This window comes from Sapajus apella, unplaced genomic scaffold (assembly GCF_009761245.1).
Source record: "Sapajus apella isolate SASKATOON/1434 unplaced genomic scaffold, GSC_monkey_1.0 scaffold49, whole genome shotgun sequence".
Lineage (NCBI taxonomy): Eukaryota > Metazoa > Chordata > Mammalia > Primates > Cebidae > Sapajus > Sapajus apella.
In genome coordinates this window covers 2,159,768-2,181,780 of record NW_022436989.1, presented here as the reverse complement: position 1 = coordinate 2,181,780, position 22,013 = coordinate 2,159,768, and the positions used below count along the sequence as shown (strand labels likewise).

The window sequence follows — 22,013 nt, the reverse complement described above, 5'->3', positions numbered from 1 at the left end:
GCTTTGAAGTGAGCCAAAGTCCTCACATTGCATCACTTTGACCAGCTGATGCTTCTGCCTCTCTCTTCCACGTTTAAATTCCCTTGTGATTATGCTGGGTCCACCTAGATATTGCAGGATAATCTCTTTTTTTTTTTTTTTTTTTTGGAGACGGAGTTTCACTCTTGTTACCCAGGCTAGAGTGCAATGGCGCGATCTCGGCTCACCACAACCTCCGCCTCCTAGGTTCAGGCAATTCTCCTGCCTCAGCCTCCCAAGTAGCTGGGATTACAGGCACGCACCACCATGCCCAGCTAATTTTTTGTATTTTTAGTAGAGACGGGGTTTCACCATGTTGACCAGGATGGTCTCAATCTCTTGACCTCGTGATCCACCCGCCTCGGCCTCCCAAAGTGCTGGGATTACAGGCTTGAGCCACCGCGCCCAGCCTAATCTCCCTTTTTAAAGATCAGTGGGGCCAGGAATGGTGGTTCACACCTGTAATCCCAACACTTGGGGAGGCTGAGGCGGGAGGATCAGGAGGTCAAGAGATCAAGCCCATCCTGGCCAACATGGTGAAACCCTGTCTCTACTAAAAATACAAAAATTAACTGGGCATGGTGGTGCGTGCCTGTAGTCCTAGCTACTCGGGAGGCTGAGGCAGGAGAATTGCTTCAATCTGGGAGGCAGAGGTTGCAGTGAGCCGAGATCATGCCACTGCACTCCAGCCTGGCAACAGAGTGAGACTGTCTCAAAAAAAAAAAAAAAAAAAAAAAAAAACAACTGATTAGCAGCCTTTATTTCATCATCAGCCTTAATTCCACTTTGCAATGCAATATGATGTAACATTTTTCTAAGTTCTGGGTGTGGAGACATGGACGTCTTTGGGAGCTGTTACTCTGCCTACCACAAAAAGGGTATAATATAGACTAGATGATAACTTTACATAACAGAATAATTCTTCACTTTATAAAAGTTTTTATGATGTTATTTTGTAGACCCATATAGGATCACTTAGTCAATAAATATTGATTGAGCTCTGTATGCTGGTGCACCTGCCTTTCAGTTTTGTAGGCTCAAGTAAGGGAGCCAAGTAACTAACAAGTGCAGTCCAACAAGATGCGAGTCATAAGTAAGCATGCAGTCTGAAAGTAACCTGTCCTAGGAGAGTTATAGAAGGTTGTCAGGAGGAGTTGAAATCTAAGCTGAGTTAGGACAAATAGGTGCTAGTCAAGTAAAAGCGATGGGAGCAAAGAGGAGAGGAAGGATAGTAGAGAGAGCAGATGCGCCGGGGACCAAAGCTCACAAGACAAGAGAGCATCCTGTGTTTCAGCGCCTGTCAATATGCACTTTGGCTTGAGCAGAATAAAAGGAAAGACTTAATCAAGGGAAAATAGAAGAGACTAGAGTAATAGAGAGATTGGGGCTTAGAAGATTAGCAAAGTCCGGATTATAAATTGTTTTTAACATTACCAATTTGGGGCTTGACAGGTTTGAATGAGGGAATGACATGATGTGAATTGCATTGTTTAAAAGATTCCTCAGTGTGGAGAATTGGTTGGAACAGTACAAGATTAGAAGCAGTACACAGTTAAGGGGCTTTTACAATAATCTCTGCAAGAGATGCTGGTGATCTGTAATAAGAGAACAGCTGTAGGGCTGGAGAGAAGTCATTGAATTCAGAGATTCTAAGGAGGTGGAATTAACAGGACTGGATTGTTAATTAGATATGGAAAAAAGAGTCCAGGATAATCTAATTCCCAGTTATCTGGTTTAAGCACCAGGATGCTTGATGACGCCATGTATTGTATGTAGTAATATAGGGAGAGAAAGAGCAAGTGTGGAGAGACAGTGTTGTGCTTTTGGGTCAGGTGTCTGGGGTCTTTTAGACATCTAAGTAGACATGTTAAACAGTGCTGGGATGACAGGTGTGAGCCACTGCACCCAGCCTTAGTTTTTACCCATGAGGAAATTAAAAGTTTAATTGAGCCGGTGTGGTGGCTCACGCCTGTGATTCCAGCGCTTTGGGAGGCTAAGGTGGGCAGATCACCTGAGGTCAGGAGTTGAGACCAGCCTGACCAACATGGAGAAACCCCATCTATACAAAAAAATACAAAAACTTAGCTAGTGCATGCCTAAAATCCCAGCTACTTGGGAGACTGAGGCAGGAGAATCACTTGAACACTGGAGGTGGAGGTTGCAGTTAGCTGAGATCGAGTCGTTGCACTCCAGCCTGGGCAACGAGAGCAAACCTCTGTCTCAAAAAAAAAAGTTTGAAAGAATACATTATTTTTGCAGGAGAGAGGATAAAAATTAGGATGTGAATCTAGGGCTTCTAATGAGCTAGAATGTGTTTTCTATGCATCAGAGTCCTACTTCTCCCACTAAATAATGAGAGGCCAGGCATGGTGGCTCACACCTGTAATCCCAGTACTTTGGGAGGCCGAGGCAGGAGGACTGCTTGAGCCGAGGAGTTCAAGACCAGCCTGAGCAACACAGTGGGACCTTGTCTTTACAAAAAATTAAAAAATTAGCTGGTCACACACATCTGTAGTCCCAGCTACTCAGGAGACCGAGGCAGCAGGATCACTTGAGCATGGGAGGTCAAGGCTTTAGTGAGCAGTGATCATGCCACTGTACTCCAACCTGTGACAGAATGAGACTCTCAAAAAATTAAAAAACAAAGCAAAACATTGAGGTTCTGTTGGTAGGGTAAAAATTATTATAATGAGCCACCCACTGTTACTGATTTTTTTCTATTGTGGAAATATTTGCCAAGCATTGGGAATACAGTGAGGACAAAACAGATCTTGCGCTTACCCCCTAGATCGCTGGTGGAGTCTAGTGGGAAGGCAGGTATTCCATAAAATTATTGCAACTGGGTGTGGTGGCTCATGCCTATAATCCCAGCACTTTGGGAGGCCGAGGTGGGTGGATCACGAGGTCAGGAGATCAAGACCATCCTGACCAACATGGTGAAACCCCATCTCTAGTAAAAATACAAAAATTAGCTGAGCGTGGTGGCACGCGTCTGTAATCCCAGCTATTTGGGAAGCTGAGGCAAAGAATCACTCGAACCAGGGAGGCAGAGGTTGCAGTGAGCCAAGGTTGCGCCACTGCACTCTAGTCTGGGCAACAGAGTGAGACTCCATTTCAAAAAATAAATAAATAAGTAAAATTATTGCACGGTTGTATGGTCTGCTTGCTCACAGAACTGACACATGTGGCCGGGCATGGTGGCTCATGTCTGTAACCCCAGCACTTTGGGAGGCTGAGGTGGGCAGATCACAAGGTCAGGAGTCCGAGACCAGCCTGGCCAGTATGGTGAAACGCCACCTCTACTTAAAAAAAAAAAAAAATTAGCTGGGCATGGTGGTGGGTGCCCCTAATCCCATCTACTCAGGAGGCTGAGGCAGGAGAATTGCTTGAACCCAGGAAGCAGATGGTGCAGTGAGCCAAAAATCATGCCTCTGTACTCCAGCCTGGGTGACAGAGCAAGACTCTGACTCAAGAAAAAGCAAAAAAACCCTGACACACTGACTGTGTGTGGAATGGAATGGAGAGAGCAGTTTGGAAGACAGTAGGAGGTGAGTTTTGAAGTGTTACCTCTTGGGTAGTCTGATTGCTAATGGGAATTTCCTTTAGTGGAAAGCTTAGTTATCAAGAGGACCCTAAACTCATGGTTAGAATGATAAAATTGCATTCCCTGCCATTTTCTAGCTCTTTCCAACAGACTGCACCATTTCCAGGAGTGTTGGGAAAGATGTTTGTTACAATGGCAGAGAAGGGAACAACAGAATATAATATAAAAGCAGAATATCGAACAGTTTTTCATGGTCTGTGTATTAGCTATCTCTTGCAGCGTAACTTGGCATCTGAAAACAGCAAACATGTATCATCTCGTGGTTTTTGTAGGTCAGAATCTGTGCTTGGCTTAGCTTGGCGCTTCTGATTTAAGTCTCTTTTGAGGTTGCAGTCAAGAGTTGGCCAGGGCTACAGTCATCTCAAGGTTTGATAGAGGTTGGATAATCTGCTTCCAAAGTCACATGGTTCTTGGCAGGCCTCAGACCCTTGCCATGTGGCTTATTTCACAGGGCTGCCTTACGCCGTGACAGCTGGCTTCCTCCAGGGCTAGCAGTCAAAGACAGAGAGCACTCAACCTGGGAGCCATACTTTTTTAATGACCTAATTTTGGAAGTGATATTCCATCATTTCTGCATATTCCTTTCAGTAGAAGCAGTTTACTGGGTCCACTTGTACTTACTGGGAGGGGATTGTACAAGGGCATGAATACTAAGAGGCTGGCATCACAGGGGCTCATCTTAAAGGATGTCTACTACAGTGTGCCAGGAGAAAGTCGGTGTCTCAGATTGCACCAAGGGCACCATGAGAATGTAATGGCAGTTCTATTCACGGTTCTTTTTTTTTTTTTTTTTTTTTTAAAAAAAAAAACACTGAACAGCTTTCCTGAGATTGCTACTGGAACCCAGGATATATCCTGGTACAGACAGGCCAGTTAGGTAGTTTTCTTTTTGTCTTTTTTTTTTTTTTTTTTTAATGATTTCAGTCATGCTGTTAAAATACAGTATCTATGTAGAGAGAAAATGGAAAAGAAGAGAATTACAATCAATCAAGCCTTTCAAATTCTATCCAAAAAACAGCATTCTCAAAGTCTCAGTAATGAGATAGGTATTTTTTAAGTAATGTGATATTTTATGTCAAGAAAAATTAAGAAATTTACACCTCCTGATGCATGCATTTATGCAGTTACATACATAGTAACCTAGGTGAATGAAAACTTTAAAAAAAAATTTTAGATATAAGAATATTTTATAGGCTGTATTTAAGAATATGGTATTATTGATTTTATCGGACTCAGGTTAGTGGACGCTGAATGGAAACATACGCTTAGGTGGGGGTTAGGGACTTCGGCTTCTCAGTGCTTTACTAGGAAAGTCCAACTTTCCAATATTTAATAGTTTTTCTAAACAGTCTCCTTCTGTTTTTCTGATGATCATGATCCCTACAAAGAGTGAATGACTTATCTTCATTTGTTTAAAATAACGGTTTCTAAGCATCGCTGATAGGGTCAGAACTACTGTTGATTTTTTTTGTTGTCTCGTTTTTTAAACAAAGCTGTATATGCCTGCCTCTGTAATTTGTAAAAGGCAGACAAGTGAATATTTGAAAATGTAGTCACACAAATCAAAAGCAGGCAGAGGGTATTTGCATGCAATAAAGCATTGTTTGGCAATGAAAATACATGAAATCCTAATAAATGCCACAGCATGGATGAATCTTGAAAAGGCGCTAAGTGAAAGAAGCCATATGTATGAAATGTCCAGAATGGGCAAATCTATACAGATAAAAAGTGGATTAGCCCCCGGCGGCCTCCGAGTGCGCGTGGGGCGCGAGTTGGGCGGGCAGATGGCAGACGCCCGTGGGCCCACCAGCTCCGAGCAGGGCTTCTTGGCCCCGCCAGCCGTTATGGTCAGGGGAGGCGTTGGGGCGCGCGGAGTCTCCACCCTCCGCCGACCTCGCGTTGGGCGTTGCAGTCTCCGAGGCAGCGGGGAGTCCCCTGGGATCAGGGCTTCACCTCTTAGGGGCGGGGGCGGCGGCGGCGGGGCAAGGGTTCTGAGCGAATCAACGGGCTGCTGTTGGGCAGGATCCTGGATGCCCGTGGCCTGCTGTCCTGGGCCTGGGGGTTGGGGGATTCCCGCGGAGTATTCCCACTTTAATGGCGTCAGGGGCCCGAGGGAGGAGGGGAAGCGGCTTTTCCCTCAGTGCCAACGAACCCCCAATCAGCGAAGACCATGTGGTTTCATGAAGTTAGAGGCACAGGAAGGAGTCAAGACTGAGAACAACGATCATATTAATTTGAAAGTGGCGGGGCAGGATGGTTCTGTGGTTCAGTTTAAGATGGCATGCACCGCTTAGTAAACTAATGAAAGCCTGGTGGACGACAGGGATTGTCAGTGAGGCAGATTAGATTACGGTTTGACAGGACACACCTGCACAGTTGGAAATGGAGGATGAAGATGCAATTGATGTGTTCCAACAGCGCACGGGAGGTGTCTACTGAAAAGGGAACCCGTTCTTTACTTCAGAGCTCTGTTCTTTAAAGACCAAGATTACATTCTTAATTAGAAAACTGCAATTTGGTTCCACCACATCCTGACTACTACAGTACAGTTTTCTCTAATTTTTCGTTTCCCTCTTTCCCATTTCTTTATTATAAAGTAACTTGTATATGTGCACAAGCAGAAAAAAAAAAGTAGGTTAGTGGCTGCACAGTAGGGGGATGGGGTGACAGCTAAGGAATACAGGATTTCTTTTTGGAGTAATAAAACATTCCAAAATGTAATATGATGATTATACAACACAATATACTAAAGCCATTGAGTTTTATATTATGAGAATTATATCTCAGTAAAGCCATTAAAAAAAGGCTGGGCATGGTGGCCTATAATCCCAACACTGGGAGGCTGAAGTGGGTGGATCACTTAAGGACCCAGCACTGTGGGAGGCTGAGGTGAGCAGATCACTTGAGGCCTGTTCAAGACCAGCCTGGCCAACATGGTGAAACCCCATCTCTACTAAAAATATAAAAATTAGCCCAGCATGGTGGCATGTGCCTGTAATCCCAGCTACTGGAGAGGCTGAGGCAGGAGAATTGCTTGAACCCAGGAGGCAGAGGTTGCAGTGAGCCAAGATAGCGCCATTGCACTCCAGCCTCCTGGGAGAAGATATGAGACTCTGTCTTGAAAAACAAAAAAAAAGCTGGGTTTGGTGGTAGTTGGTTTGGTGATAGGAAGAAACGATATAGTTATTCATCTCTGCAAAATTTAAACATTGCTGGTGTAATAGAAATTGATGTAACAATTTTCTGTAAACTATAATAAAATGCCGTTAAATGTGTTTCTCTGTGCCTTTCTTTTAACCTATTGAAAGTTCAGAGTTAACCCCTGGGCTTCTAATGCTTCCATTCTTACATGATTTCATGAATTGCAAAGAGAATCTCTTATGTCAGTAGTTTTTGGAGAGTTACAGAATATTAAGGGAGGCTTTCAAGGAAAAGTTCACGGTTTGCTTTGGCAGTTGGGCTCTCCCCCTTCTCCCACAAATAGTTACTATTTTTGTTTTGAATTTAAATACATGCCTTTATATTTGTTAGAGAAACAAAATATGTTTATTTTCAGACATTAAGAAAATCATATACGTCTGAGAACATCATATACTTATGAGGTCATATAAATTTTGAGAATTTTTTATTATAGAGAACCAAGGAATATTTTATATTTGATAGTTTGTAAATTCATTGTGCTTGAAATGAATGGGGAAACAGAGACCCTGTCTTAAATTTAATTTTAAAAAAGGTTTAAGAATTAGCATGACAAATTGCCTGCTTGGGCAAATCTGTTACATATTTTTAGTTTTTAATAAAATGCATTGAAATGTGGAATGTCTAATCAAACTTCTGAAAGGAAAAATAGAGAATCCAAACATTGTTGGTAATTGACATGTTATGCATAATTTAGATTCTAAATCCTGGAAATATTTATGTGTACTAATTGTGCCTTGAATATGAATTGAAAGCCTAGAGCAAGCTCTAGAAAATGGTGAAACTTGGCCAGGCAAGGTGGCTCATGCCTGTAATCCCAGCACTTTGGGAGGCGAAGGCAGGTGGATCATGAGGTCAGGAGTTCAAGACCAGTCTTATTAACATGGCGAAAACCCATCTCTACTAAAAATACAGAAAAGGCTGGGCACGGTGGCTCACGCCTGTAATCCCAGCACTTTGGGAGGCCTAGGTGGGCAGATCAAAAGGTCAGGAGTTAAGACTAGCCTGGCCAACATGGTGAAACCCCGTCTCTACTAAAAATAAAATTAGCCAGGCAAGGTGGCAGGCACCTATAATCCCAGCCACTCAGGATGCTGAGGCAGGAGAATCGCTGGAACCTGGGAGACAGAGGTTGCAGTGATCTGAGACTGTGCCATTGCACTCCAGCTTGGGTGACAGAGCAAGACTCTGTCTCAAACAAACAAACAAAAAAACAATAAAGTTAGCCAGGCAGGTGGTGGGCCCCTGTGGTTCCAGCTACTTGGGAGGCTGAGGCAGGAGAATTGATTGAACCCAGGAGGCGGAGGTTGTAGTTAGCTGAGATCGCACCGCTACATTCCAGCCTGGGTGAGAGGGAGACTCTGTCTCAAAAAAAAAAAAAAAAAAAAAAAAGAAGAAAGAAAATGGTGAAACTTGAGGGAGTAACTGTAAATATTGTGATAAACGGTATGAGCCCATGGATTACCTGCTTTTACAACCTAAGCATCAAAGGAGAGGGAGACATGGGCCTGAAACAGCCTAAGGGAGCTCTCATTGGCAGGCATTTGTAAAATTCCACTTGAGTTTCATGGAGTTCATTTTAAGACTGCCACTTAAAGTCCAGTGGCTGTTCTTGTCTTCCCATCCCTGTATTGACATTAAAACCACTTACCCAACACTCAAGTTTGAGCGTAGTGCTGCCACTTTGTGTGCCTAGTAAATTCTGGCTGTACTTTGTATGTTACCTTATTTAATCCTTTGCCATTGGTTTATGAGAAGTTTATGAGAAGATGGGTTGAGAGAGTCAGGTCACTTACCTTAGGTTAACAGGGTGGCAGGACTCCACCCTAAGTTCTTAACCACAGCCCTGCATCACTCCCGCTGAAGTCAGAGGAGGCAGCCAGAGGGTATGGGAGGGGAATGGAGCAAATGGTAATTATGTCATAATTACATAATACATCCTTTTGGCCTGAGGTCAGTTCAGAAGAAAGTTGATTAATTTTCAGATTTACTTCGTGTTGAGGAAAAGGAAGGGATGTTTCCTTTTTGCTACTTCAATATGGTTAGCCAATGACTGAAGGTATTTAAAAGGTGACCACTGCTGGGGTGCGGTGCCTCACGCCTGTAATCCCAGCACTTTGGGAGGCTGAGGCTGGCGGATCACCTGAGGCCAGGAGTTTGAGACTAGCCTGGCCAACATGGTGAAACCTGTCTCTACTAAAAATACAAAAAAATTATCTGGGCATGGTGGCAGGCACTTGTAATCCCAGCTACTTGGGAGACTGAATCAGGAGAACCGCTGAACGCTGGGGGGAGTAAGCTGTAGTGAGCCGATAGCACACCATTGCACTCCAGCCAGGGCAACAAGAGCAAAACTCCATCTCAAAAAAGAAAAAATGGTGAGCACTCTTTTTTTCCATTTTCATGGCATTGATCAGAAACTTACAGGATGAAATGTGTCAGAAAAATGGAGCAGGGCACAGAGATTCTCTTATAGGAACTATGTAAACCATGTATTAATTTCTGATCTGCCTTCCAAAATTATAGCCAAGATATATATCAGCATTAATGGGTAAGGCGGTTTGAGGAATTTGGTTATGCAGTGACTCAAAGACTCATAAAATCACAGAACTGAAGGCATTTTTTTCTATACGTACATTTGCCATTTTAACTTTCACTGTACAGTTGAGTGGCATCAATTACATTCATAATGTTGCACAACCATCATATATCTATTTCTAATTGTCTCCCCAAACAATCTCTGTGCCCATTAAACATTCTTTTTTTATAATTTCTTTATTGATGTTGTCATTTTTTTCCTACATTGCCTTCCTGATTTCCTTTAGTTCTTCATCTCTGGTTTCTTTTAAGACAGTTGATTTAAATTCTTTGCCCAGGAAATTCAATGTCTGGGCTTCTTCCGGGATGTTTTCTGTCCATTTACTACGTTCCTCTGAATGGGCCACATTACTGCTTTTTTGGTATGCTTGGTGATTTGTTGGTGTTGAAAACCGGACATTTGTGTGTTACAATGCGATAACTCTGGAAGTCGGGGTTTCGCCTTTGCTCAGGGTTGGCAGTTCTTGATTGCTGAAACCTTAGCCTGTGTTTCTTTTCCAGTCTTTCAGATTGGCTCTGTGTTCAGGCACTCCTTTAACACTTAGGTGGGTCATGTATAATTCTGCCCCAGCCTTTACTTCCGCTTGCACTGAGTTTATAGATCGTCCAATGGTGAAAGCTCAGGGTCTTCTCAGGCCTTTTCTGAGCATGTGTCATGTCCTGAGCTGTTGTGTGTAGCTTTCTGAATTCTAGAGTACACACAAACATTTTTGAATGCCCTGATTTCCCAAGGAAGCGATCTTCCTGGCTTTTTCCCCCTGGCTTTAGACTGTCCAGTTTATGTCTCAACCGTAATTTTTTTGCCCCAGTTGGCTGTGGGGTTTTGATCACCTGACAGTATCTTCCAGCAACACCTGCTGCTTTTCTGCTCTGAGCGTGTTCTGAGTTTTGCAACAGAGAGGCAAGTGCCTTGTTTCAGTCTTTTAGCTCCAGACAGATTAGAAGAAACACAGTGATTTTCAAGTAAGATCTGCTCTGCTCCCTTCAAAAGCAACTACTGGGGTTCCACTCTGGGAACCCGGGCTGCTGTCTTCAAGGATGCTGTCGAGCTGAGGAAAGGGGTGAGGCAAGGGCAAGTAAAAACACCCCAAAGCTTTGCCGCTCTTTTGACATCGCCTTTCTCTTGATTCAGCGGTCACTTTCTTGTTCAGGTTTACCTTTGTTTTCCAGAGTTCCAAGAATGTTACTTCTTACAGTTCTAGGTGATGTTGTTGTTGTTTTTAATATTTCTGTGAAGGCCTCAGAGTTTGAAACTGTCTGTTCTGCCATTTTGCTTATGACACTCAAGGCCCTTTCCATTTTAGGGTTTCCAGTAGCAATAACTATACCCAGAGGGATGGAATTAGATCACACTGCTCTGAAAGAATACTACTAGTTCATATTTTTATACAAAAGCCTATTTTAGATAAGGATGTCATTGATTTACAAACTCAAACCAATCAGTCTTTGGGAAGTAATATTATCTCTGTTTTAGAGACGGAAAAAAAACAGCACAGATATTGAAGTCTCAAGACAGTGGTTGAGACAGAGTTAAAATAATAGAGCTCTAGGAAAACAGTTCAACATAGAATTACCATTTAATCTAGCCATTAACTTCTAGGTACATACCAAAAGAATAGAGAACAAGAACCCAAGCAGACACTTGTACACTAAGGTTCACAGCTTATTCACAATAGCAAAAAGTAGAAACAATCCAAATGTCCATCAACTGATGAATGGTAAGATGTAGTATATACATCTAATGAGATGTTCAGATTCAAAAAGGAATGATGATCTGGTAAATGCTGCAGGTGGATGGATGGATGCCACAGCATAGATGAACCTTGAAGACACTATGCTAAGTGATGAAACCAGACACAAAAGCACAAATATTGTATGATTCCACCTATGTAAGGTACATAGGATAGGCAAATTCATAGAGACAGAAAGTAGAATAGAGGTTTCTAGAGCTGGAGCGAAGGGGAATGAAGAATTAGTGTTTTATGGGCACTGAGTTTCTGTTTGGGATGTTGAAAAGTTTTGGAAATGAGGCCAGGCGCGGTGGCTCAAGCCTGTAATCCCAGCACTTTGGGAGGCCGAGGCGGGTGGATCACGAGGTCAAGAGATCGAGACCATCCTGGTCAACATGGTGAAACCCCGTCTCTACTAAAAATACAAAACATTAGCTGGGCATGGTGGTGCGTGCCTGTAATCCCAGCTACTCAGGAGGCTGAGGCAGGAGAATTGCCTGAACCCAGGAGGCGGAGGTTGCGGTGAGCCGAGATCGCGCCATTGCACTCCAGCCTGGGTAACGTGAGTGAAACTCCGTCTCAAAAAAAAAAAAAAAAAAAAAAAACAAAAAAAAAAAAAAACATTGTGAATGTTCTTAATGCCACTAATCACATACCTTAAAATGCTTAAAATGTTAAATTTTGTGTTATGTTTTTAAAAATAGCCCCCCAAATCATAACAGGTCAGACACAGTGGTTTGAGCCAATAATCCTAGCACTTTGGGAGGCCAAGGCGGGCAGATTGCTTAAGCCCAAGAATTTGAGAGCAGCGTGGGTAACATGGTAAAACCCCATGTATACAAAAAGTGCATGCAAAAATACAAAAATTAGGCAGGTGGTGTGCCCTTTTTCTCCCAGCTACTTCTGAGGCTGAGGTCGGAGGATCACTTGAGCTGGGGAGGTCGAGGCTGTAGTAAGCCATGAGTGCACCACCGCACTCCAGCCTGGGTGACAGAGCGAGACCCTGTCTCAAAAAAAAAAAAAAAAAAAAAAAAAAAAAAAAATATATATATATATATATCCCAAACTCAGTGTAGGGGCATACAAAGCTTAACTGATTGAAATTTGCTGAGTTTTAACATATAGTTCTTGAGCATTTATTGAGTATTTACTATATGCCAGCCACTGTGGTACATGCTTTATGTGGATTAACGCATTTACTCCTCACCACAACCTTATTAAGCATAATACAGTTAGCACCAATATCATTGCTAAAATGTGTATCACTAGGATAAAGTACATCCCAGAACTTCATCCCAGATAATCCGACTTCAGACTTAGTGTCTAATTGATAAACTATACTATCTCACTTTTGCTGAATTTTAAAAGTGCGCTTAAAGCAATACGTGACTTTCCACAATTTTCCACAGAACAATTATTGCACATTCCTTTCCTCTGGGTGTGTTGGTGGCTGTGATTCCTGCCTGCCAGCCTCAGCAAGACAAAACATGGTCAGAGAAAAGGTGGATGGTTCACTCTTAAGGGAAGTGGTAGATTTGGGTTTGTTTCAGTAATTGTCTCTCAATAATGGTATAACCTTCTCTGAGATTTTTTAATATGATCTAGTTTCATTGCAGTGAAAGGAAGCTTTAACATTTAGATCAAAGAAAATATTTTTCTAAAAGCAGTGAATGTAGTTTTGAATGATAGGGTACTTGTACTGTGAATAGTAGTATACGGTATTTGAACTGTAGAAGGCCTTTACTTATTATTATTACTATTATTATTATTTTTGAGAAGGAGTCTGGCTTTGTCACCCAGGCTGAAGTACAGTCCTGTGATCTTGGCTCACTGCAACCTCCGCCTCCCAGGTTCAAGCAATTCTTCTGCCTCAGCCTCCCAAGTAGCTGGAACTACAGGTGTGCACCACCACACCCAGCAAATTTTTTGTATTTTTAGTAGAGACAGTTTTCAACATGTTGGCCAGGCTGGTCTTGAGCTCCTGACCTCCCAAAGTGCTGGGCTTACAGGCGTGAGCCACCGCACCCAGGCTGTTTGAAGCCTTTAAATAACCCTTCCCCATCCTCAAACATGCCTTTCAGCTTAGTTTATGTTATCAGTATCACTACAGGTTGAATATCCCTTATCCAAAATGCTTGAGATTGGAAGTGTTGTAGGTTTCAGATTTTCTTTTTTTGGATTTTGGAATATTTGCCTATATATAATGAGATATCTTGAGGACAGGACCCAAGTCCAAAGACAACTTTATGTCTCTAATGCTCACATGATGCCACAAGGAGAAAATTCTATAACCAACTTCATGTGAGAGGTTGAAGTCAAAGTTTTATTTTGTGTACAAAACTATTTTAAACCATTGTATAAAATGACCTTCAGTCTCTGTATATAGGACTGTCTCAGAACTGCTTTACCAATCTGTGACCTTTTTCATTCAAGTGACAGTAAAGCTATTTTTCAGGCCTCAGCCTTAGGAGGACACCTGCTTTTTGCATGCACTGTCTCATTTAATATTATCAGGTAGATGTTGGAGGCCTCATGTTAAAGAGTGAAAAAATAGAGGATCAAAAAGATTAAGTAACTTGCCAAAAGTGCAGATAGTAAGTAGTTGAAGCATGCTGGGAACTAAGGGCTGCCTTAATGTCCAAGTCATTCTTCCAGCTCTGGCAGCACTTTTCTAATACAAGTTCTTTCTCCATTAATGTTGTGAAACTAAGAACGTGGTATTTTAAGTGGCTTAAAATTTCATGTAATCAGAGTATGGCTAAATGTTACTTTCCTATTTTATATGTGCCTAAAGTAAAGTATACCCTTGGTCATTTCATAACATGTGCAACAATTGATATGATTAAGCCACAATAGAATTCTATTCTAAAAGCTCGGCAAAGCTGGAAACAAAAGCCTCCTCTTTGGTAGGGAGTATTGCAGCACTCTTCTTGCAAGGACATTCACTTTTCTTGCCTGAAAAGCAAATGCACCACTGTTTATGTAGTCTACAATCTAGGCAAGGGAGGAACAGTGGTTTTAAAAATATTTCGAGAAAGGAACTAGAAGATACTTGTATGAGGTGGGCAACCGTACCTTCCATTTTCATAAATAATTGCTCAAGCTTCTTCACAGTGATGGTCTGCATTTCTTATATAGCAAAATCTCTGGAGATTTGGAATGTTTTTGATGGTCAGAACTAGGAGTCATGGACCTGAGAACTTCTCTAGCCAGTCTCTTCATTTTAGATAAGGAAAGATATAGCTCAGAGAGTAAATTGTCTAATCCAAGGAAACAATGTAGCTCAGAGTAAAATGTCTAATCCAATGTCTCTTGGAAAAATAATAGCAGAACTGAAGTCTCTTGCTCCCTTTCCAGTGCTCTCTGATTTTATGTTACTCTGTCCCAGCAAGGAATGTTATCTCCAGGTAAGATGGTTTTGTATAATAGTTATCTCTGAAGCTCATGTTGTTTAAGGCCTGACAGATAATCCTTTTGTAGTATGAGTCTTGAAAGTTTTGCTAATGTCCTCGACGATCTAGTGTCGCTCATCTGCGACTAGGTCATGTTTTCCTTCCCCTCCCTACACGATGACTAAAGTACCCACATTCTTTCTAATTGCCCATTAGCTGCCTGCTGCTCTTGGAATCCTTAGACTTCTGTGGGCTTTTGGAACTTCTGCTGTTGTGTTTTATGAATAATAGTCCCCTTTCTGTTGAAATTTTTCTGGTTACATCATTTTATTTACCAATGTATTGCTTTTTAACAAATTGTACATATCAGTAACATTGAATATTAAAGTGATAAAATGGATCAAGCAGGAAACTTGACCATTACAAATCTGTGCTGACTAAGTAACTGATATAATCACAATGCAGGTTGCCATTTTCATTATTCAAGACCCTTTCTTGACCTCCTTTAGGAAAGGGAGTCATCAATTCTGTTCCTTTTCCTTACCTTTGCTTTAAAAGTCCATCCTTCTTTGGCAATAATCCTCAAGGGTTTTATTTAACTCCCTTATACTAAAAAGGAGCATTACCAAATCTCATCTGTTTTTCACAAAGAAGCATGGAATCATACCTTGATAACTATATGGGAATAATGTAATCAACAAAAGAATAGAATTTGGGAAGCTGACCTTACCACAGTCTGTATGAGATGAAATGTCTTAAGCATAGTAGTGTGGCTGAAGAAAAGGGAAAGAAAACACTGATTCTCTTAGTTTCTTTGTAGTTCTCCATGGAAAACTCCTTTACCCACATTGGGACCCTTTTGGTCTTGCTACTATTGTCCTTAGAAAATTAGAAAGCGGAAGAATCACCTATGTTTTTAGAAATACCCTAAAAAATGGCAGGTCCTCACTGGGCCTTGTACTTCTAATGGCCAAAGTATACAGTGACATAAAAGGTCTATAAGAGACTTCTCTAAAATACAAGTAGTCACTGTAGGCGATTGTTTTTCAAGAAGCACAACAGTTGGAGTTTTAGTGCTAAAGACGCCATGCTGGATATAACTGGAATACCGTGGTACATAAATTAACCCCTGTACTGCCAGAGTTGATCTGAAATAAAAGATGAGATCTTATACAAATTACTATATTGCAGTGTAGTATACCAGGTTCAGAGGAAAGTAACTTGACTTCAAGCTCATGTTATAGGGAAGGATGTGGATTTTATTAGATTAGAACATAAATGGGCTTAAACAGGAGGAAAATATTCTACCTGTTAGGATCTGTAATTGCTTAGAAAGATAGGGAATATTTTACTCTGGGAGATAAAGAATGGACCAGTGTGGCCAGGGCAGTGGGTTTCACATTGAAATCAAAAGATTGGAACTGGAAGGCAGTAGAAGGCAGGGTTCTGGGCACACTGTAGAGGGAGGACAGCTTCAGTCGTGGTGCATACACAAGTATTACTGAGGAAGAAAGATCCTTTCTGAGGCAAATAACGAAGGGTATGCATATAGGCTGATAGTCTATTAAATTTGAATATGAAAATTAGAACTGATACTGAGATTTTAGTGAAGGGTGAAGTTATAATTTATAACAATGTTTATGATTTGGTATATTTCAGTAGCTGTTAGTTAAGCATTTCTTTGTGATTTTTGAGAAGTTTGTGTTACTTCTTTTTATTAAGAAAAACATTTCACTAGCCATTAGCTCTGGCATCTGAATTCCTGCTATGATCCTGGCATCTAGAAGTATTTCTGATGTTATCAGACAGAGTTTAATTGGAAAGGCTCAGCTTCTTTAGTTGTTTCACATGACTCACACATTTATCTTCCTGTTCAGGTCTGTTTTAGTTTGGGCAAGCCAGGGCGTCAAACTGTTTATAATTGTTTTAATATGTTACACCATGATGGGAATTGATCCTAACACAGGCATTTTCTTTACTTCTTAAAGGACTTTTTTCAGGAGATATTACACCTTTAATGCAAGAAAAAATATTAAGTGCAGTCACACATGCTGTTGGTGATGAAGAAGCTGCTGAAGTAAATGCTAATGAGCAGCCAGAAGTACCGAAGCTCGTTCTGCAATCTTTGTTTTCACTTATACGAGGTGAAGTTGAGCAGTTGGATTCAAGAGCACTTCCCCTTTGCCTTCATCAGGTACTACGGCAAACCCTTCACTTTCAGCCTCACTAAAATTCTCATAGCAATGTTGGGAATGATCTAAAATGCTATCTTGGCTGGACGCAGTGCTTCATGCCTATAATCCCAGCACTTTGGGAGCTCCCATGCTTGAGCATGGGAGTTTGAGACCAGCCTGGGCAACATGGTGAAACCCCATTTCTACAAAAAATACAAAAATTAACTTTTCATGGTCATGCACACCTGTAGTCCCAGCCACTTGGGAGGCCGAGGTGGGATGATCACTCGAGCCTGGGATGTGGAGTTTGCATTGAGCTGACGTTGTACCACTGCACTCTAGCCTGGGTTACAGAGTGAGAGAACCTGTCTCTAAATAAATAATATAAAATAAAAAATAAAATGCAAGCTCTGTAATTGATTCTGTCCCACTCATCATTGGTGAGCCCCGGGGAAGGTGACCCTGGTAGGATATTGGGCATATTACTAACTGATTGCCACATTTTGGCCTTGCATAATCCAAGTTTAAACAATGGTTAACTTTTAAAATCAGTGATTAAGCTGTGTATAGGTAAGAGTCAATATAGCAAGAGTTTGATAAGCATCTTCCAGATGCCAGAGACTCTGCTAGACGCTGGGGAAACAAAGATGACTTAATAGAATATGCCCTTAAGAGAGCCACTGTGGGACGGGAGCAGCAGTCATACAGATAAGTCATTGCAGAATTTGGTGTTAAGTGTTAGAGTGAACATATGTTAAAGGTTCAGCAGCACAAAATGAGTGATTGGTAATTCTGCCCTGTGGACACTTGTGCTGGGTTTTACAGGCTTATTAGGCACTCAGCGGATTAACAGAATGGGCTGGTGCAGGAAGAAAGGTCAGCCTGTGGAAGGCATGGCTGGGGTATTATTGGAGGTTAAGATGGAAAAAGAAGAGGTGAGATTGGATAGCTGGTGAGATCAAGGCTTTATTTTTAGGGACTGGGAATTTGTAATCACAAGAGTGCCAGAATCAAACTTGAATTTTAGAAAAAACTCTGTGGAATATTAGGGGGGTGTATATATTAGAAGGTGGAGACTGTGGAGACTGGGGAGCCTTCAGGCCAGTGATGAGGAAACTTTTTTTTGTTACAAAAGAGCTAATTCAGAAGAAATTAAGATATTTGAGTTACATTTTATTTATCTGTTTTTTAAAATTTTTTTGAGACAGAGTCTTGCTGTGTTGCCCAGGCTGGAGTGCAGTGACACATCTTAGCTCACTGCAACCTCCACCTCTTGAGTTCAAGCAGTTCTCCTGCTTCAGCCTCCCAAGTAGCTGGGATTACAGGCATGTGCCACCATGCCTGGCTAGTTTTTGTATTTTAATAGAGACACGTTTTCACCATGCTGGCCAGACTGGTCTCGAACACTTTGGTTGGCCCTCGGCCTCCCAAAGTGCTGGGATTATAGGCGTGAGCCATTGCGCCTGGTCTGTAATTTATTTTTACATAAAATGAAAATAACTGGTACATGGGAATGAGAAAGTTCCACTTTTTATTCCATTTACTTTTATAATGAGAAGTGAATAATGTTTAATTTTTATCCCATTTAGAAAAAAAGTGCTGCTGGCTGCAAGTGCTCAAATTTACATAAACACGCTCTTTGAGGCCGAGGCAATTTTGAATAATTGTCTATGTGAAAATGAAATAGAAAAACTGTTCTTGGAGTTCTTTCTTTCTTTTGTTTTCTCTCTCTTTCTCTGAGATAAAGTCTTATTCTGTTGCCCAGGTTGGAGTGCAGTGGCACAGTCTCAGCTCACTGTAACCTCTGCCTCCTGGGTTCAAGCAATTCTCTTGCCTCAGCCTCCTGAATAGCTAGGATTACAGGCGTGTGCCACCACACCCAGCTAATTTTTTTTTTGTATTTTTAGTAGAGACAGGGTTTCACCATGTTGGCCAGGATGGTCTTGAACTCTTGACCTCATGATCCACCCACCTTGGCCTCCCAAAGTGCTGGGATTACAGGCATGAGCCACCGTGCCTGGCCTCTAGGAGTTATTTCTAAACAGAATTTGCCTCTAATCCTAATTTAACAAAAATGATATGGTGTTACATTAGGACTGGAGACAAGAGTATCCTCAGGGCAAACAGGAAATGGGATGAACATAGGCTGGGCGCAGTGGCTCATGCCTGTAATCCCAGCACTTTGGGAGGCCAAGGTGGGCAGATAACCTTGAGATCAGGAGTTCAAGACCAGCCTGGCTAACATGGTGAAACCTCATCTCTACTAAAAATGCACACACAAAAAAATTAGTTGGCCATGATGGCACGCCCCTGTAGTCCCAGCTACTCAGGAGGCTGAGGCAGGAGAATCACTTGAACCTAGGAAGCAGAGGTTGCAGTGAGCTGAGATCACACAACTGCACTCCAGTCTGTGTGAAAGAGTAAGATTCTGTTTCAAAAAAAGAAAAAAAAGTAAAATAGGGCCAAGCGCAGCAGCTCATACCTGTAATTGCAGCACTGTGAGAGGCCAAGGCAGGTGGATTGCTTGAGCCCAGAAGTTCAAGACTAGCTTAGGCAACATGGTGAAACTTTGTCTCTACAAAAAAATATTTATAATTTAACGAGGCATGGTGGTGTGTGCCTGTAATCCCAGCCACTCGGGAGGCTGAGGTGGGAGGATTGCTTGAGCCCAGGAGTTTGAGGCTGCAGTGAGCTGTGATTGTGCCACTGCACTCCAGCCTGGGTGACAGCAAGGCCCTGTCTTAAAAAAAAAAAGTAAAATAGGTTTTGTCCCAATTCAGGAAAATATATATTTTTACAAATTTATACTACCTCCTTTATGAACTTGAAGAATGCCTTTTAAGAAATGTGTACTCCTTCTGGCCTCTAAGGTGTCACGAACTCACCATAGCTGAGTAGCACCAATACCAAGGCAGCTTTCTCATCACTCAGCTTTCATTGCATTGGAGCAGTGGGTTGCACAGCAATCCTTTCTCTCCTGGGAAAGAAGGTTAGAGAATATAGTGTTGGTTTAAAAGTATGGGCTGTGACTCTTCCACCAGCTAAGTGGCTTTTGGTTTCTTCTGTTGTAGAGTAATAGAGGATTAAATGAGATAATGCATGTAAAAGCACTTAACATATGTTTGACATAACGTACAGTAAAAGCCAAAGAAATACTAAACATTTAAACTCTATTCCTACTGTCACTAATTCAGAGATTGCTCATTGGAAATCAAGGCTAGGGGTCAGCAAAGAAATACTGATATCTTTAGAAAGCTTAGTCATCAGGGTGACAAGACTCAGTTGATGGCTGCCTCCTCAGCCCAAGAATACAGAATATGCTGTCACCTCCCAAGGGACACACAAATTAGGGAGGGGTGGAGGTCTATTTTATTCATTTTATTAATTCCCAGCACGTCACATGGTATATTTCACCTAGATTTGCCAGGTGGTGACATTTTATCAAATTTTCGCTCTTTTTCATGTGTGCTCTTGCTCTCTCTCTTGTGCACACACACACATTTTTTCCACTGAAACACTTGAAAGTAATTTGCATTATGACACTTCACCCCTAAATATTTGTACATAAATCTCCCAAGAAGAACTTATAAGGCTATTAACCCCAAGAAATTAGTCACTGATGCAATCAAATTATTTAATATACAACCCATATTCAAATTTCCCCAAAGTAGTTCCGCAAATGTTCTGTGTAACTATTACTCCCCAGCCCAGGATTCAGTGCAGGATGACATACTGCATTCGACTGTCAACACTCTTTAGTCTTCTGTCATCCAGAATGCTCCTGCTTTTCTCTCTATCTGTATCAGTCTTTCTTTCTCCCTTCTTTCTTTCTTTCACACTGACATTTATGAGGAGTCTAAGAATTCATGTAGAATGTCCCATAATCAGGATTTTTCTAGTTATTTCTTTAAGATTTTATTCAGGTTAAACATTCTGGGCAAGAATTCTGCTTAGGTAATGTTCCATACCCAATTCTGTCTTGAACTCATTCCAATCTGGCTTTTGTTCCCACCATTGCCCCAAAATTTTACTGTAGAAGTTACCAGTGATCTCCATGTTGTTAAATTCAGTGGTCAGACCTCAGTTTTCATCTTGCTGGAGCTACTGGAAACATCAGGTTGATCACAGACTCTGTTTTGAAGCGCTTTCTTTTTTTCTTTTTTTTGAGACAGAGTCTGTCTTGCTCTATTGCCCAGACTGGAGTGCAGTGGTGCGACCTCGGCTCACTGCAACCTCTACCTCCCAGGTTCAAGTGATTCTTCTGCTTCAGCCCCCTGAGTAGCTGGGACTACAGGCACACACCACCATGCCTGGCTAATTTTTTGTATTTTTAGTAGAGAAATAGAGACGAGGTTTTACTGTGTTAGCCAGGGTGATCTGTATCTCCTGACCTATTGGTCTGCCCACCTTGGCCTCCTGAAGTGCCGGCATTATAAGCATGAGCCACTGTGCCCGGCCAAAGCTTTTTCTTTATTTACCTTTGGGACGTCTCTTCTTGGCTTTTACCTCTTACATCACTAGCCATGCCCTCTCTGGCTCATTTGCTGAGTTCCCATATTTTCCTTTTTTTTTTTTTTTTTCCCACTCCGTCACCAGGCTGGAGTACAGTGGCATCATCACAGCTCACCATAGCCTCCACCTCTCAGGTCCAAGCAGTCTTCCTGCCTTAGCTTCCCAAGTGGCTGGGACTACAGGCACATGCCACCACGCCCAGCTAATTTTTAAAAATTTTTTGTAGAGACAGGGTTTCACCATATTGCCCAGGGTGGTCTCAAATTCCTGGCCTCAAGTGATCCTCCTATAACCGGGGGACAGGAGCTGGACTGCAGGGGTCCCAAAGATGCTTACTGTTCCCGATTGGATGTGTTTTCCGAGGTCCTTGGGCCTCACTCACCCAAGAATGGGAGAGGGCCCTGGTGGCGCAGTGAGCTCATTTAAGTAAATATCAGACCCAAAGGTAAATTTGCAGAAAAGCGATTTATTAGGCAGAGAGAGAGAAAGAGAAATAGAGAGAGAGAGCTCCCACACTGTCGTGGGAGGGAATCCAGAGATGAAGTCCACACAGGTAAAGAGAGAGAGAGAGAGAGAGCGAGAGCGAGAGAGAGAGAGAGAGAGAGAGAGAGAGAGAGAGAGAGAAGGCTTCCACACTGGGGGATCCCGGAGAGGGAAATCCGTGTAGGTAAGGGAGCAGGGGGTATTTAACCCCGGAGTTATTCCTTCCCCGTTCAAGTTCTCGTCCAGTGAGAGAAGCTTTTCCAGATTTTGACTCTGATGCTGGATTGGCTGCCTGGCCTGCAAT

At 42.1% G+C, this 22,013-nt stretch overlaps 1 protein-coding gene across 4 annotated transcripts in view; it reads left to right on the top strand.

Moving 5' to 3' along the window:
• CNST (consortin, connexin sorting protein) overlaps positions 1–22,013 on the top strand; it is a 91,919-nt gene that overhangs the window by 35,979 nt on the left and 33,927 nt on the right. For 3 of the 4 annotated variants that reach the window (XM_032242189.1, XM_032242188.1, XM_032242190.1), the window contains one exon: positions 16,529–16,734. The exons of the other annotated variant lie outside the window; for it this stretch is intronic. In XM_032242189.1, the coding sequence (XP_032098080.1) occupies positions 16,529–16,734 (206 nt within the window). The remainder of the gene's footprint in view (positions 1–16,528; positions 16,735–22,013) is intronic. 4 annotated transcript variants of the gene reach the window in all.